The sequence below is a fragment of the Meleagris gallopavo genome, chromosome 5 (assembly GCF_905368555.1).
Source record: "Meleagris gallopavo chromosome 5, MGAL_WU_HG_1.1, whole genome shotgun sequence".
In the NCBI taxonomy this organism is placed as follows: Eukaryota; Metazoa; Chordata; class Aves; order Galliformes; family Phasianidae; genus Meleagris; species Meleagris gallopavo.
In genome coordinates, this window is record NC_139408.1 from 24,509,376 (window position 1) to 24,523,327 (window position 13,952).

The 13,952-nt window shown below is 42.9% G+C and overlaps 1 protein-coding gene across 3 annotated transcripts in view; it reads left to right on the forward strand.

Moving 5' to 3' along the window:
• TYRO3 (TYRO3 protein tyrosine kinase) overlaps nt 1–13,952 on the forward strand; it is a 39,709-nt gene that overhangs the window by 22,442 nt on the left and 3,315 nt on the right. For all 3 annotated transcript variants that reach the window (XM_085224805.1, XM_085224804.1, XM_085224803.1), the window contains exons 10-18: nt 3,283–3,412; nt 3,596–3,696; nt 4,510–4,605; nt 6,820–6,900; nt 8,541–8,633; nt 8,773–8,894; nt 9,174–9,283; nt 10,733–10,892; nt 12,259–12,395. In XM_085224805.1, coding sequence (XP_085080931.1) covers nt 3,283–3,412; nt 3,596–3,696; nt 4,510–4,605; nt 6,820–6,900; nt 8,541–8,633; nt 8,773–8,894; nt 9,174–9,283; nt 10,733–10,892; nt 12,259–12,395 — 1,030 coding nt within the window. The remainder of the gene's footprint in view (nt 1–3,282; nt 3,413–3,595; nt 3,697–4,509; nt 4,606–6,819; nt 6,901–8,540; nt 8,634–8,772; nt 8,895–9,173; nt 9,284–10,732; nt 10,893–12,258; nt 12,396–13,952) is intronic.

Consider the following 13,952-nt stretch of genomic DNA (forward strand, 5'->3'; position numbering starts at 1 on the left):
GAAGTCTCCCCAGAGCCTTCTCTTCTCCAAGCTAAACAAGCCCAATGTCTTTAGTTTTTCTCCATAGGGAAGGTGCTCCAGCCCTTTGATCATCTCTGTGGCACTCCTCTGGACCCATTCCAACACCTACATCCTTTCTGTACTAGAGGCCCCAGGCCTGGACACAGTACTCCATATGGGGTCTTAAAAGGGCAGAGTAGAGGGGACATTCACTTCCCTCTCCCTGATGGCCATCCTTCTTTTGGTGCAGCCTAGGATAACAGTTGGCCTTCTGGGCTGCAAGCATGCACTGCTGGCTTGCGTGGCTTGCATCAAGCTTTTTATCCTCCAGAACCCCCTTCTCCATGAGGTTGAAATGGAAGGGTGGAGTATCAGAACTGTCTCTACTAGAGGATGATCATCTGCTCCATCAGTATGTTTCTCCTGTTGGTCTTTTTTGTGGCACCCAAATGTAGAGAAAAGCACCTGAAAGGACTAGAAAATCCCTTTGGAAAATGTCCAGCACTGGCAAGAAGCCCCGGAGAATGTATAGGATTTGCATATTACAGGGAGCTAGAATGAGATTATCTTGTAAACACAACATGTTTGCTTGTTTTTATTTACAAACCGCTTCAAAAAATATCAGGGAGCAGTGCATGCTTTGGCCAAGTGCTATCTGAAAGCGTGTATATTTGTTCTGAATCCTTTGTTAGTTTTCTCGGCTTCAGTTCACAGCAATAACATTCTGGAAATAAAAGTTCACTGTGGAAAAGCTGATAGGCCCTAAACAGCAGAACAGCAGAACTGCAGAAATGCTGCAGTTTTGTTGCAGGCCTGGTAGAAAATATAAGTTGCTTCCCTTCCTAAAATAGCAGGCTGGCACTGGTTGCTTTCAGTGAGAAATGCCAGGGGTGGTTTCTGACCAGCTCCCAGTGCGGCAGCAGGGATGACTAAGCTTGTATAAACTTTAAGGCATATTTGTCATCACAGCAAGCTAGTAGAGCTCCACCCTGGCTATGCAGAGATCTTGTGCACCATTAACAAAGAACACTTTAGTATGTTCAGAAGCATCCTCAGTGTAAACCTCTCTCTTCCACTGCAGAGAGAGGAAAGGAATAGCCTAATAGCATTTTTTTCTATCTGTAATATTCATGATTACAGGCAGGAGAGGTCTCTTGGATTGTTTTTGCACACCTTTGCGATAGAAGGCCTCCTACAGAAATAAAAAGGCTTCTTTCATCATCAAAGGCCTCCTAAATCCTCATTTATGCTCATCCGGTAACGCTGGCTTCCATCTGCCTTGTGCAGTCTTAAGGCATACGTTGGTCAGAAGAGAGGAGAGCAAGAGATGGGAAAGCAACAGAGCTGGGGAGGGAGAGGCAACTCGTTCTTGGGCTGCAGCCATCCTCCTTAGCTCAGTGGCAAGAGAGGGAAGCCAAGAAAGATCTGGGGCAGAGCAGTAGAAGTAATGAATTTCAACATTCATTTCTATTTCTGACACGTTTGCTATAAGCTGGGATGGGCTCCTGGCTCCTAGCAGTTTAGAAATGAGGAGAATTACTTTGATTTGTTTTGTTTTCATCTGTCCTCCTTTTGGAGGAACCCCTCCCTTGAAGTGACCTGAATCCCTGCTATCTACCAGACCGGAGCAGACAGAGCAGATAAATAGACTGAGAGAGGCTTGTCTCACTGTGGGGCCAAGGAAACCTTATTGTTAGCTATCAGAAAGGATCTTTTACATCAGTGTTGTTCCCTGTTTCTCCCCTGATTGTTTGATGGTAACGCCCCAAGTGATTGGCTTGGGAATTGTTGCACTTCTGTTTCAGATCCCCCTCCCTCCTCATTAACAGCCTTGAAGGCCAGGTCAAAAGGTTCAGCAGAAAAGGGTATCGTAAAACCAAGAGCCTATAAAACTCTCTGTGTGGGAAGAGAATCAGTCACTGAAGGAAGATAAGATGCTGATGGATAGGTGCAAGCTCTGATAATTTTTTGTATGAGGAGAATTCTCCAGAGCTCTGTTTCCTTAAGCCCCGCCTGTTTAATAGACTAACAATGCTTCCTTAAAAACGTGGATGGTAAGGCTTGACAGTGCAACCAGTAAACAAACTGCAGAAGCCTTTTGCCTGCCAGGACTCTGCCTGTTGGAATATCTCACTCCTTTTCAAACATCTGTGCAAAGGTTAGTCCAAATCTCAGCCCGTTATCCTAGCACCTCTTTTAAGGACAGGTTTACTTATACTCTCATGATGTATACCACTATAGGATTATTTGTACCATCAGAAATGACTCATCCTTAGCTTCTGGTAAAGCACAGTTGACAGTTGCAGGTGAGCGAGGGAGCGTGAAGATGAAAAGTGCTTAGGGATCTGTTACCTGTACTTGTTTGTTCTTTAAACAAATTGGAAATACGAGGGCTATACTAGGTTTTAATAAACCTATTCAAATTGGCATTTAGTCATTGGCAACTTTATTTGGAGAAGAAATCTCTCAGGGAATTGGATTAATTTATCTGTTGTTTGCCAAGCATAGATCATATTCTTCTCTTCATAGCCATATTGCTGCAGTGTCTTCCTTTCCTTGTCGCTTACTCAGATTGGCAGCGTGCCCATTTCCTTTGTGAAGAAGAGAGGTTTGTAGTCAAAAATATATCTAATCTGAAAGCAAATATTAGACAAGACTTGTAACCTGAATGCTGGTTGACTTCTTTCTTAACTTGCAGGGCACTTTGAAAAACCTGCTTCTCTTTGGTAGAGAGGTATTACAAAATAAAAAAGGAGCAAACAAAATTGAGAGGTTAACAGCCAATACCAAGGCTCTCTTTGTGGGAGGGGAACTGTAAATAGTCCCTATCAGATTGCCATGAAGAGCTATTGTCTCTCAAAATGTTATCTGGTTGGCATTTGGGCAGAGCCTGGTGAAGTCTCTGCTGGCTGCCTCCAACAGGGCAAAGTGAAAATTGTATGCAAAATTCCCTTTTTAAGTATTTATTTTTTGTCTTAAGACTGCAGGTCATGATTCACATAAAGTAGTTTAATCTGGAGCAATGACCTTTACTTTATGGGTGGTCAAAACTAAGAACATGTCTGATAGCTGCATGTATCTGTTATATCCTCACTGTGTCCAGCAGCTAGACTGATTGGGTAGCTGTTTCTGCAAAGTTCCAGTGCACAGTGATTCGCTGTGTACATCAAAATCAGCAAGATGGCTTTTCCATTTAAAAGCAAAATATTGATGTATCCTAATATGGGCTGTTTACTATTTGCATTCTTCTATTTGCTGACTAGTATTTTCTGCATCATCTAGGTGGTCAGAGACAGCCTCCTTACGGAACATCCTGGGTTCCTGTGGCATTGGGCATTCTCACAGCTCTGGTCACAGCTGTTGCCCTGGCTCTTATTCTCCTTCGAAAAAGAAGAAAGGAAACTCGATTTGGGTAAGGGAGTTTCTCCTACTGCTGCTTAAGAGACATCTTTACTTCTTCCCCCAGTGTGGTTTTCTGACTGATTACTTTACAAAAAAATGTGGTTTAAGTATAATCACCCAATCTGTCTGTCACACCCTTCAGAAGTGAATGGCCTGTGTCATCATGGCTCCGTGTGTCTTTTCTGCTTTCTAGCCATGCCTTTGGCAGTGTGGTTGGCAGAGGGGATCCAGCTGTCCATTTCAGAGCTGCCAGGTCTTTCAACAGGGAGGGCCCAGAGCTCATTGAAGCAACGTGTAAGTCCAGTTACCTCAGTGATTCTACTTGAGAAACTGTTCATACATGTACTGTTCTCTCTGTTTTTCCTGAAACTGATGGTTTTGGATCAAGAATATGGGAAATAATTTCCAATGAGATTTAGGTAATCTGTGAATGACGATAAAAGCGAAAGGCAAGAGTTGCTGTTACCATCTTAGTTACATAACAACATTTACTTACCAATTACAGTTACAGTCATTCTATATTTTAGTGCAAAGCGTGAATTCACTGCTTCCCTGTCCCTGTTTCACACTGTTTTGACTGTACTACAATGTAATAGTCAGATGAGTGAGGCTCAATGTTAACAGTGTTAGCAGTATGCTCTAAGCTCAGTGTGCTACAAGTGTGAACATTCAGACAGGTACTGTGAGAACTGCAGTGTACTTAAAATAGTGTAAAGGCCAGTGAGACTATTGAAAACTGGTTCAGCTCCATCAGCTTAAATGAGTCCAAATGAGCCAGTGTCCATCAGGTGTCCCTTCTCTTTGCATTCTGTCTTCTCAGTTATTCACAGTAGTTCTGTATTCCAGTTGTTTTTGGCGTGATTAAGGGCAGTGCAATCACAGCCTCTCTCTTTCAGTGCTTTTGTTAATGAAAAAGATGTTTTCTTGTGGCTAAAAATTACTGGTTTTGTCTGTGGTGAGACTTGAAGCTGTGGGAAGGAACTCTTTCATATTTTCTATCTTGCATTATGGAAATAAAGCTGGAGATGGAATTAAAACAGATGGCCCTTGATGTTGTGACAGAACATTTAAGTATCCCTGATTTTACTCTTTTTTTTTTTTTTCCAGTGGAGAGTGTAGGGATCAGTGATGAGCTGAAGACAAAACTCAAAGATGTCCTTATCCAGGAGCAGCAGTTCACCTTGGGACGAATGTTAGGCAAGGGTAAGAACCAAAAGCTGAACAAGACTATATGTTAGAGGTCTGCTTGGGTTACCTTTACTGCTGAGTAGGGAGAAGCAGTAATAAGTAGCTTGTTTTCTGTCCGTCTGTTTGTAAATGGCATTTAAATGGCACTTTTCTCTAGGTAACACATTTCAAAGGTTTAGCATAACTAAGGGGATATTGGCTAAGCCAGTGTGGCTCTACAGAGTCGTGAACTGCAGTGTATGTTCAGCTTTCCTGAACTGTTGATTCACTGGGGTACGATTTTTTTTTCAGAGGTTCAGAGTATTCATTTAAACTTCTCCTGCTTGTTCTGTTTTAAAAGAGGTGCTGTAGAATTCCTTCAGTTTACGCATTCAAATATGCTGCAACAATACAGAGGCAGATGATCTACTACAGACACTGCAATGCTTCAAAACACACGCTGATTCAATTTCACATATTTCTAGCATGTCAAGTGGTTTGTCGCCAGATATTAGTTTGAGCTTTTAAAGAAGCATATCTGGAACAAGTACTGAATTTGCTGGCATTTGTCCATATTCAGGACCTTTGGAGTTTTTACTTCTTACCTACCATTTCTCTCAACTTTTCAGGCCAGGAGAAATGGGCAAAATAAAGTTGGGATGCTTCTCACCTAACTTTAGCTAAAAAATTGGCCCAGAAACTCTCTGCAAAAGAAGGTTTTGAATTTAGATTTCCCAGATTGCAGACTAGTGTCCTAGCTGTTGAATCAGTCGAAAAGACTGAAAGTGTGTAATAATGAAGCAAGTAACTAAGAGAGGATTGTGAGTCAGGAGTCACACGCAAAAGAGAGCTGAAGTGTTTGGCTTCCTTTTTCTTATTGAGATTAGTTTTATTGCATTCTCTTGACCCTGTCCCACTGGGAGCTATATTCTGCTCCAGTCCTTCCAGAACAAATGTGCTTCTGAAGACTCAGGAAGATGACCTTCCTGCCGAAGGTCAGAGGGCTGAACAATGCGAAGTAATTCAACAGTGTCAGCTTTTGGCCAGTTTCTGGGATCCTTCTAACACTTCTGGGCTGTCCCCTCAACAATTAACAAAGTGGAAATTGGCTACCGTGGGGTCCTTGGTGGAACGATGCTAGCTGGAAGATCTGTTCTACATTGTCAGCCCCAATCACCCGACCTCTGTTCAGCATACAGGTTAGAAGGGGGCACGGCTGTGTTATCTTGGGTTCTGCTGACTCTGCAACTGAGAAGAGCTGCACAATGCAGAACCAATACAAAATTGCTTAGATCCTTCCCTTTCTTCTCTTCTTTGGTCTGATATCCACTGCATATGATCATTGGGAAATAAGCACATGCCACACAGCAGTGAAGGACACTGTGAAAAACCAGTGGAAAGATAACGTTTTGGGGTATGCATCTTGAGTACCACGTTTTACTTCTTCCTCTTCAGTACCAGAGACTCTCATCAAAACAGATTTTGGATTGGGTAATCAGTTACAAAATTAGGGAGAGCAAATCTAGAGCCAGAACTAATGCAATGAGTCTGTTACGCTGTGGGTGTAAAGCCACTTCAGGCTAAAATAATTTGAAGATTTGACTGTTTGCATTTCCTCCCATCTCCCTTAGAGAAAACACAAGGGTAAACTATTTCTTATATTAATTGACGTGTCACACACGCAGAAGAAGATGGTGTATATTTTGTCTAGCCAGCAAGTCTTCCCTGAATTTTGAGAGATAAGGCCTGATTGTGTCCCAAGTGATTGAATGCTGGCACCATTACTGGGCTGTCAGCTTTGACAGCTGTCACCTCCAAGAACGGTCAGCACTGGGAGCATCCTCATCCAGCCCATCCACTTACTGGCTCCCGCTCATGGGCCCTTCTCTGACCAGAATTTCACTTGGCTGCATTCCTCATGATGTGATTTCCCCAGAAATGTCTGCCTGAGGTCCCAGCCCATACTGTGACTGCACTGTCCACTTGGTAGAGGATTGCTTGCTTTCCCTCTTGTTTTTCTTTCTGAACTGCTGGCACAGTGGCCTCTGTCTGCTGATTGTGCTACCTCTTCTAGGCACGAGTGTGCTGAAAACTGCTGACTCAAGTTGCAGAATGAAAAATGAAGCTGGTAGCTGCATTTCTTATGCTTACTCAGCTTCCCTGTCAGCGACCCCTAGTGTGACCCTGCTGTGAATCATACTTTCCTCACTAAAAGCTGTTCCCTCACTGCTTGCTCTGGTCTTTTCACAGGAGAGTTTGGGTCAGTTCGAGAGGCACTATTAAAGCTAGATGATGGCTCTTTCCAGAAAGTGGCAGTGAAGATGCTGAAAGGTAAGTGGGAGTGGGGCTACCTGAAGTACTTAAGAGAGAAGAGAGCTTGGAAAGATTAAAAGTAGTCTGTCCCATTCTCTATCAGATATCTACTGACATTCTTCCTTACTCCTCTCTGAGCTTCCCACTCAGCCCTTCTACCAGTGTTCTCTCCATCTCGTTTTAAGTCTTTTTGCAGTGGAAGCTCTTTGGGGAAGGACCTATATTACTTCAGCTGGTTGTATAGCATCCAGCACATGGCGATTGCAGCCAAAAGCATGTTATAACTGCAATTTTTGTGTGCAGAGGATCTCGTTCAGTTGCTTGATTCAACAAGAGCACTACAACACCTGGCATAGGCAGCTCAGGCAGGGCTGCTTTGTGCTATGATGTAGTCAGCAGTAGGTGGCAAAGTAGTCCAACTCCCTTCCAATTAGTCACTGTAGGAGTGTACAGAACAAGGGCAGCTAACGTTCATCAGGTAGAAATGTGTGACACAAAAAGCAATTAATAGGTATAAGTGAAAGCAAGTGTGTGCGTATATATTTGTACATGTGTTAACCTATGTTATTTTAGCCCTGTTGCCTGTAAGGCAGAAATCAACTGTGACTGACTGAAAGCAGAGTCACACTTGCATACCTTTGAAGTTAAAATTGGCTGCCACAGAGTGCCAGTTTGTGCTAAGTATACTGATACCACAGTAGTATAAATTAAAACATTTTTCTCCAGTCTCAGCAATCATTATAATCAGTTTGCAAGGAGTTTAGTGGATAATCAAACTGTCTGCCTTCAAGCATCTGATTTGGGAACTGTTACCCTCTAGTGGGACCTTCCTTTCTCCTCTGGCTGTAGAAAGGAAATCATGTACTTCTGTCTTCTGAATCATATTAAATGACTTCCCTAAAGCAAAGAATATGAATATTCCCATACAGGTCTGAGTCTGATCTCGTAGCAGAAAGTGGAGGACTCACTAAATTCAGGAGCACCAGTGGAGGAAGTATTCTGCTGGGCTAATTCTTGATTATGTCATACTTCTGTAAATCTGGACTAATAGTGACAAATGGTTTTCTCCAAATTCATATTGATGTGTGTCACTAACAAATTTTGGTCCAAGATCTCCAGTACTAAGGTTATTTAAGAAATCTGAGCTCTAGCAAGACACTATTGTGCTAAGAGATGGAGAAGTATGGATCTCTCATGCTGTCCTCATTAGAGATGAATTGAGCTTTGTGACCCCTGCTGGGGTCTCCAGCCATCTCCTCAGTCTTAGCATTTTCTTTAATTCTGTGTGGCATCTCCTCTTCCTGAGACTGTAGTTTAGGTCCTTTTAGCTAATTTATTCTTACATCTTTAATGCCCCCACGTGATTTCTATGGCTTCCAAGGAAAGTTGTTGCTGAGAAAAAAGCTGCTAATTGTCAGCTCTTTCCTCTGCCAAGAAGCAGTTTACCAGCTGTCACTGATGCATGCTTACTGACCACTGTCCCAGATGAAAGTGTCAGGCTCTGCCTTGTTGTAAACTGGCTCATCTAGCTGTAGGTCTGGGAGGATGTGCAAAACCTCCACAAAGAACAAGTTTCTGAAGATCATTATCTGTAATGTCCTTTGGAGCCATTCACTGAAGGACCAAGGAAGAAAACTTACAGTGACCTTTTCTTCCAGCGGACATCTTTACCTCCACTGACATCGAGGAGTTCCTGCGGGAGGCTGCATGTATGAAGGAGTTTGACCACCCACATGTCACTAAGCTGATTGGTAAGACAGCAGTGCTGCTCACTCACCAAAAAATGCACATTTTTTCTGCAGTTTCAAAAGAGAAGGGCATGGTAACCTCTAAGATTCCCCTTGGGCCTGCTGCATTTGCTAAAATCCCTTTGCTGTGTGTATTCACTAGGAGTCAGTCTACGGAGCCGTCCCAAAGGTCGTCTCCCAATTCCCATGGTGATCCTGCCCTTCATGAAGCATGGAGACCTTCATGCTTTTCTGCTGATGTCAAGGATCGGGGAGAATCCTTTTGTAAGTCTTTCTTACTGTAAAATTCCTGTAGGGAGGGCATGGATTTTCAGACAACGTGCTCAGCTCAGTTCGGGTTCGGTCTTGCAGAGGCATTGGCAGATGATCAGATTTTGACACCAGAGGAAGCTCTGATCAGATGTTGAAGTATCTAATCCCATGCACACTGAGAACCAACTCCTGCTTTCCCTATAACCTGTCCCTGCTCAGTAAGCTAGTAGAAAATGTTGCAATTCTGCCATAAGAGGTTGAAAGTTGAAGTAACTCAGTTATTTCTTTCAGAACTTGCCTGTTCAGACACTCCTCAAGTTCATGATTGACATTGCCAGTGGGATGGAGTACTTGAGCTCAAAAAATTTCATACACAGAGACCTTGCAGCTCGGAACTGCATGTAAGTGAACCATGAACCATGAATTTTTAGAGAAAAGAAAGACTGGAATGGATGAGGGAAGAATGAGAAGCTTTTCACACAACAGAAGTGAGGAGGGATCCTCTTGGGGGATGTTGGCCTTTGCATCTAACTGACAGCAGTCATGGGAGAGTCTTGTCCATGAACATACGTGTATGTAGTGGTGGTGGTACTGTAGGGGTCTACTGTTAGCATTCAGCTGAGCTTCAAACTGACCATATTTAGAAGAAACTATTCCATCGTTGGTTTGGACATACATATATTTTCAGAGGGTTGATTACAATGTTGTTTGTCAGCATGGGCTATTTGTTCCACTTTACGATGTAATCAACAGAAGAAAAAGGGTTTGTCTGGGTCAGAAAGAAAGAAGCTTTAAACATAGTCTGAAATCTCTATTCCTTGCATCTCTTTTGAAGACTTGATTATCACAGTATAAGAAATGTAGGATTTCCTGGAAAGCAGGTGAAGAATGGCTAATGTGGAGAATTCCTTTAAAAATAATTGCCTGGTGAACATTCTGCATGATCCCACATTGCTTTTATGTCCCCAAACTGCCTTGCCTGCTATGAAGTGAAGATAAATCCCTTTTTGTTCTTTCCTCTCTGCTTCTTTCTTGGGAATAGAAAGGAACAGCCCATCCTGGCAGGCAGAACTCTGCCTCTGAACAAAATGACAACAACCAATGAAATCTACAGTGAGACACAGATTTCCAAAGGCATCTAAGTGTCCAGCTGTACAGACAGGAGGCTGATAAGTCATAATGAAAAATGGTGAATTAGCCTGCATTGACACTGCTGAGAAACTCCTACTGTTTTCCTATTTTAAATTATTTTTTAAAAAAACAGTCTTCCTTCAGAGGAAGCTGGGTGCCTGTGTCATCACAACTTCCTTTATGCAGCCTAGAGGCATGATGTCTTTATGGGCTTTACTCGTACTACCTACTGAAGTGTCTAGGTTTAAGTAAGTGTGTGACAGAGCAATTCAGGCCGTTAACTTGGCCTGAAGAGAATGGCTTGCAGATGTAGTTTTGGCAGCTGTGATATGCATCTAGGCAAATACCTTGTGTTTTTTGATTGCTTATATGGGGCATGGGCCTTAGTGATAGCAGTGAGCAATGCAGGTAAACACTGTTGATCTTTGAACCTCTATAAAGTAGCTGAGTTCACTTTGGATGACAGTGCAGGCCATCTGAGCATGGCCATTTGTTTATTTCCTTATTCCTAATTATCTCTCTGTTAGTCTCAAGGAACTGATTTGAGACCACTGAATTATTTCACATCAGCTGTCAAGTAGATTAAGTCATTATCCTTCTGGGTAATACTTGATGACTAAATACCTCACTTCCCTGCCCAAGTAGTCCTGGTTGTACCTCTTTTATTGCCTGAGGTGGCCAGTGAATTGCTTTTCTTAGTCATTAAAACTTTCCCATAGGCTGGATGAGAACATGAATGTGAGTGTTGCAGACTTCGGGCTTTCTAAGAAAATCTACAGTGGAGACTACTACCGCCAGGGCTGTGCTTCCAAGCTACCTGTGAAGTGGCTTGCTCTGGAAAGTCTGGCGGATAATCTGTACACAACACACAGCGATGTGGTGAGTTTTGCTCTGGTGCATTTGGGAACCGCTTGTATTTTTTCAGAAGTAGAAGAATCCTTCTGTAATCGTGGAGGGTAGGGAAAGGCCCTGGTGGTGAGAAAGGGAGTTTGCCTGGTAGTCTGTGTTTGAGGGACAGTGTCACCTCTGCCTTGAGTGCTCTCAGAACCCAAGATGTAAAATATGAGTGATTTATGGCAGAAGTGATGAACCCTTTTCTCATTTTCCTCGTCCTTTGTCTATTTTTCACTTCTTCCCCCTATCCTCTCCTTTACTTGTCTCCCTATCCTTCTCATTTTCTACTCTTTGAACAGTCCCTTACTCTTTTTCCTTGTTCTTCTGCGTTACAATCTGAAGGTGATCTAAATCTCTATTGCATACACTCATGTACATAAACAGCAATGGCACTCCGTCGTACAGAAGGCATTGGTAGAACCATGGAATGAATACATCAGTGCTTATACACTCCACCCCATAACTTCTCCCATTCGTCTGAGATTTTTGCTTCGCTTCTCTTTGGCATGGGGTAATTTTTGGTGGGAGTTTTTTTTTTTCTGTTATTATTTGTTTGGGGATGGAGAGCAGGGGAGGGTGGTTGTTATTTTTTTCTGTTCTGATGCCTTATCCATTCTTCCTTGCTGCCTTCTGATCTGGTTTTGCAGATTTGGTTTTGCATTAGTTTTCTCCTTCAAACCTGTGGACTTGCCTTTGAATTTACCCGTGTGTCTCTGAAGGGACACCAAGAGTGCCTTGTAGCTTGGCTACTGTGTTGCCTGGTGATTGCTATAACCACTGCAGGCAGTGTTCAGTGATTGCTGATCACAGTTCAGCCAGTTTACAACAGACACTGGGCAGGGTTTGCTTATGAAGATATTTTTTTTTTTCCACCTAACAGACCTTGCAGTTTTGATTTAAAGTTAGAAGTATGACAGTACAGAGTACAGCACAAATCACTGTGAGCCATAAGCAGTTTGTTCATTGCCCTGCTTAGTGGCTAAACTCTTTCATTTGTGCCTGTACATTTCCAGTAATAGAGAATCTGTCTCCATGTATTAAACAATTAATTTGTGAACTCCAAATCAAACTCTTTATGTAGCTGGGGACCACAAAGCTGATGCTACATCTCAAGAACCATGAGTAGGAGGTGTTTGGGAGACATTTGTATGTGGGAGACAGCAATAGCTCCAAGAGCCTTCTGCTCCACTGCAGGATGGGACTGGTCAACAGACGACATGTTGGCATCAGCAGCATCTGATTTTATTTTGTTTTCTAGCTAGAGTTGAGCCAGCATCACTGCTGTTCACGTGACGTAATCCCAACAAGCAGGGAACTTTGTTCATCAGTTCTCTGTACTGTTCCCTTTCAGTGGGCGTTCGGGGTGACCATGTGGGAGATTGTGACCCGAGGGCAAACCCCTTATGCTGGCATTGAGAATGCAGAAATCTACAACTACCTCATCAGTGGGAACAGGCTGAAGCAACCGCCAGAGTGCCTGGAAGATGTGTGAGTACTTCCTCTCCCTGCAGACACATGGTTCCTTGAGAAGTTTGGCGTACAGGAATGAAACGGGTGCAGCTGGCTGACCCTGCAACCTGAATCCATCCACTTTCCATCACACAAAAGCATTCACTATAGAGTCTCTGGGTTAGCTATCAAATTCTCTCTGCTGGCAGAACTCCCTGGAACCTGTGGTAGCTCTGCAAGCAGCCAGCTTGCTCAAGAGTTTGAACAGTGTCAATGCTAGAAGCTCTTGGCTGTGTGAAAACTATAACTATGTCTCCAGAAGCTCCCTGTCTTCTTAGGGCAGCATCTAAGGAAAGAGGTGAGTTTCATGGTGCAGCCTGAAGCAAGATTACAAGGAAACAAGATTGCAGAGGCTGTGTGAGCCTTTCAAACCTAGGTCCAGTTATCAAAATTGCATCTAATATTCACATAGAAATAGCAGGATGACAGAGAGGTAGGAGACAGGAATATATATAATGTTCTGTAGATCAAGGTCCCACTTAAATTGCAGGTGGAAACCAAACCAGAACAGTGTTGTGGATATGGGTTTCAGACATTTCCAGACTTAAAGGAAGCACTCAGGTAGTTTACTGGTGTGTTGCAGCCCATGCTCCTGCCTTATTCCTGTGGCATATCTACAAACGCTGGCTTTGATGGCCTTGTAAAGCTGTACATTTTGTGTAAAAGGAACAACAAGAAGTCCCCTTTCTTCCCCCTTTCTTCCTGCTATGATGGTGGAATATATTTCATGTGCCTTCCTTTTCCCCTGCTTTTTTTTTTTTTTTCCTTTTTTTCGATGTAAGAGAATAATCTGTGTCTTGTTACTGAAGCTGTACACTTTTGTCTTCTCAGCAATTCATTTTGACTGTTCCCAAGCTTAAATGAAAACACAGTTATGCCACTTCTTAAAATCATTGTATGTCTGCCTCTTGACTGCTGTGAGTAGCTTTGGTTCCCAGTTGTGGAACTTTTAAGATGCTATAAGGGCCAAAAATAGAGAAGGGATGCAATGAGCTGCTGGACACTGAAGAAAAATGCATAAGAAAACTACCAAAAAATATACAACCTCATTTTGAAAGGCCATTGAGCCTCTTTTGATTGAGATCCATGAGGATATGCTCAAAACACTTCCCTACATGCTCACCCTCGGCTTGTGTGCTGATGGCCGCTGGCAGCAGCAAGGTCCTGGTGGGCAGTTGGTCTGATCCTGTACAGCTGGTAGCTTTTTCCTTTTCTTTCAAATGAATTTCTGCTGTTCACAGGGCGGGGTAAAAGAGTGTATTTAATTTATTGCTGCAGAGTAGGGAGTTTCTGTTTTATATGGAGCACTTACAGTTATTTCAACCACTCACAAGGGGTGCAATTTAGGATTGAGATAACAGAGGCATTGAAGCTTTCTATAAAACTAGTGTGAAATCCAAGAGGCTCATAAAGCTGATAGAGAGCAAGGGAGGTAAAAGCAAAGTAAAGGCCATCCTTTACTTTGGGAAATGCTTCATTTCCCAGGGAGGGCCGTTTTCAGATTTTTTCCACTTACAAGTTTAACTGAGGTTGTTT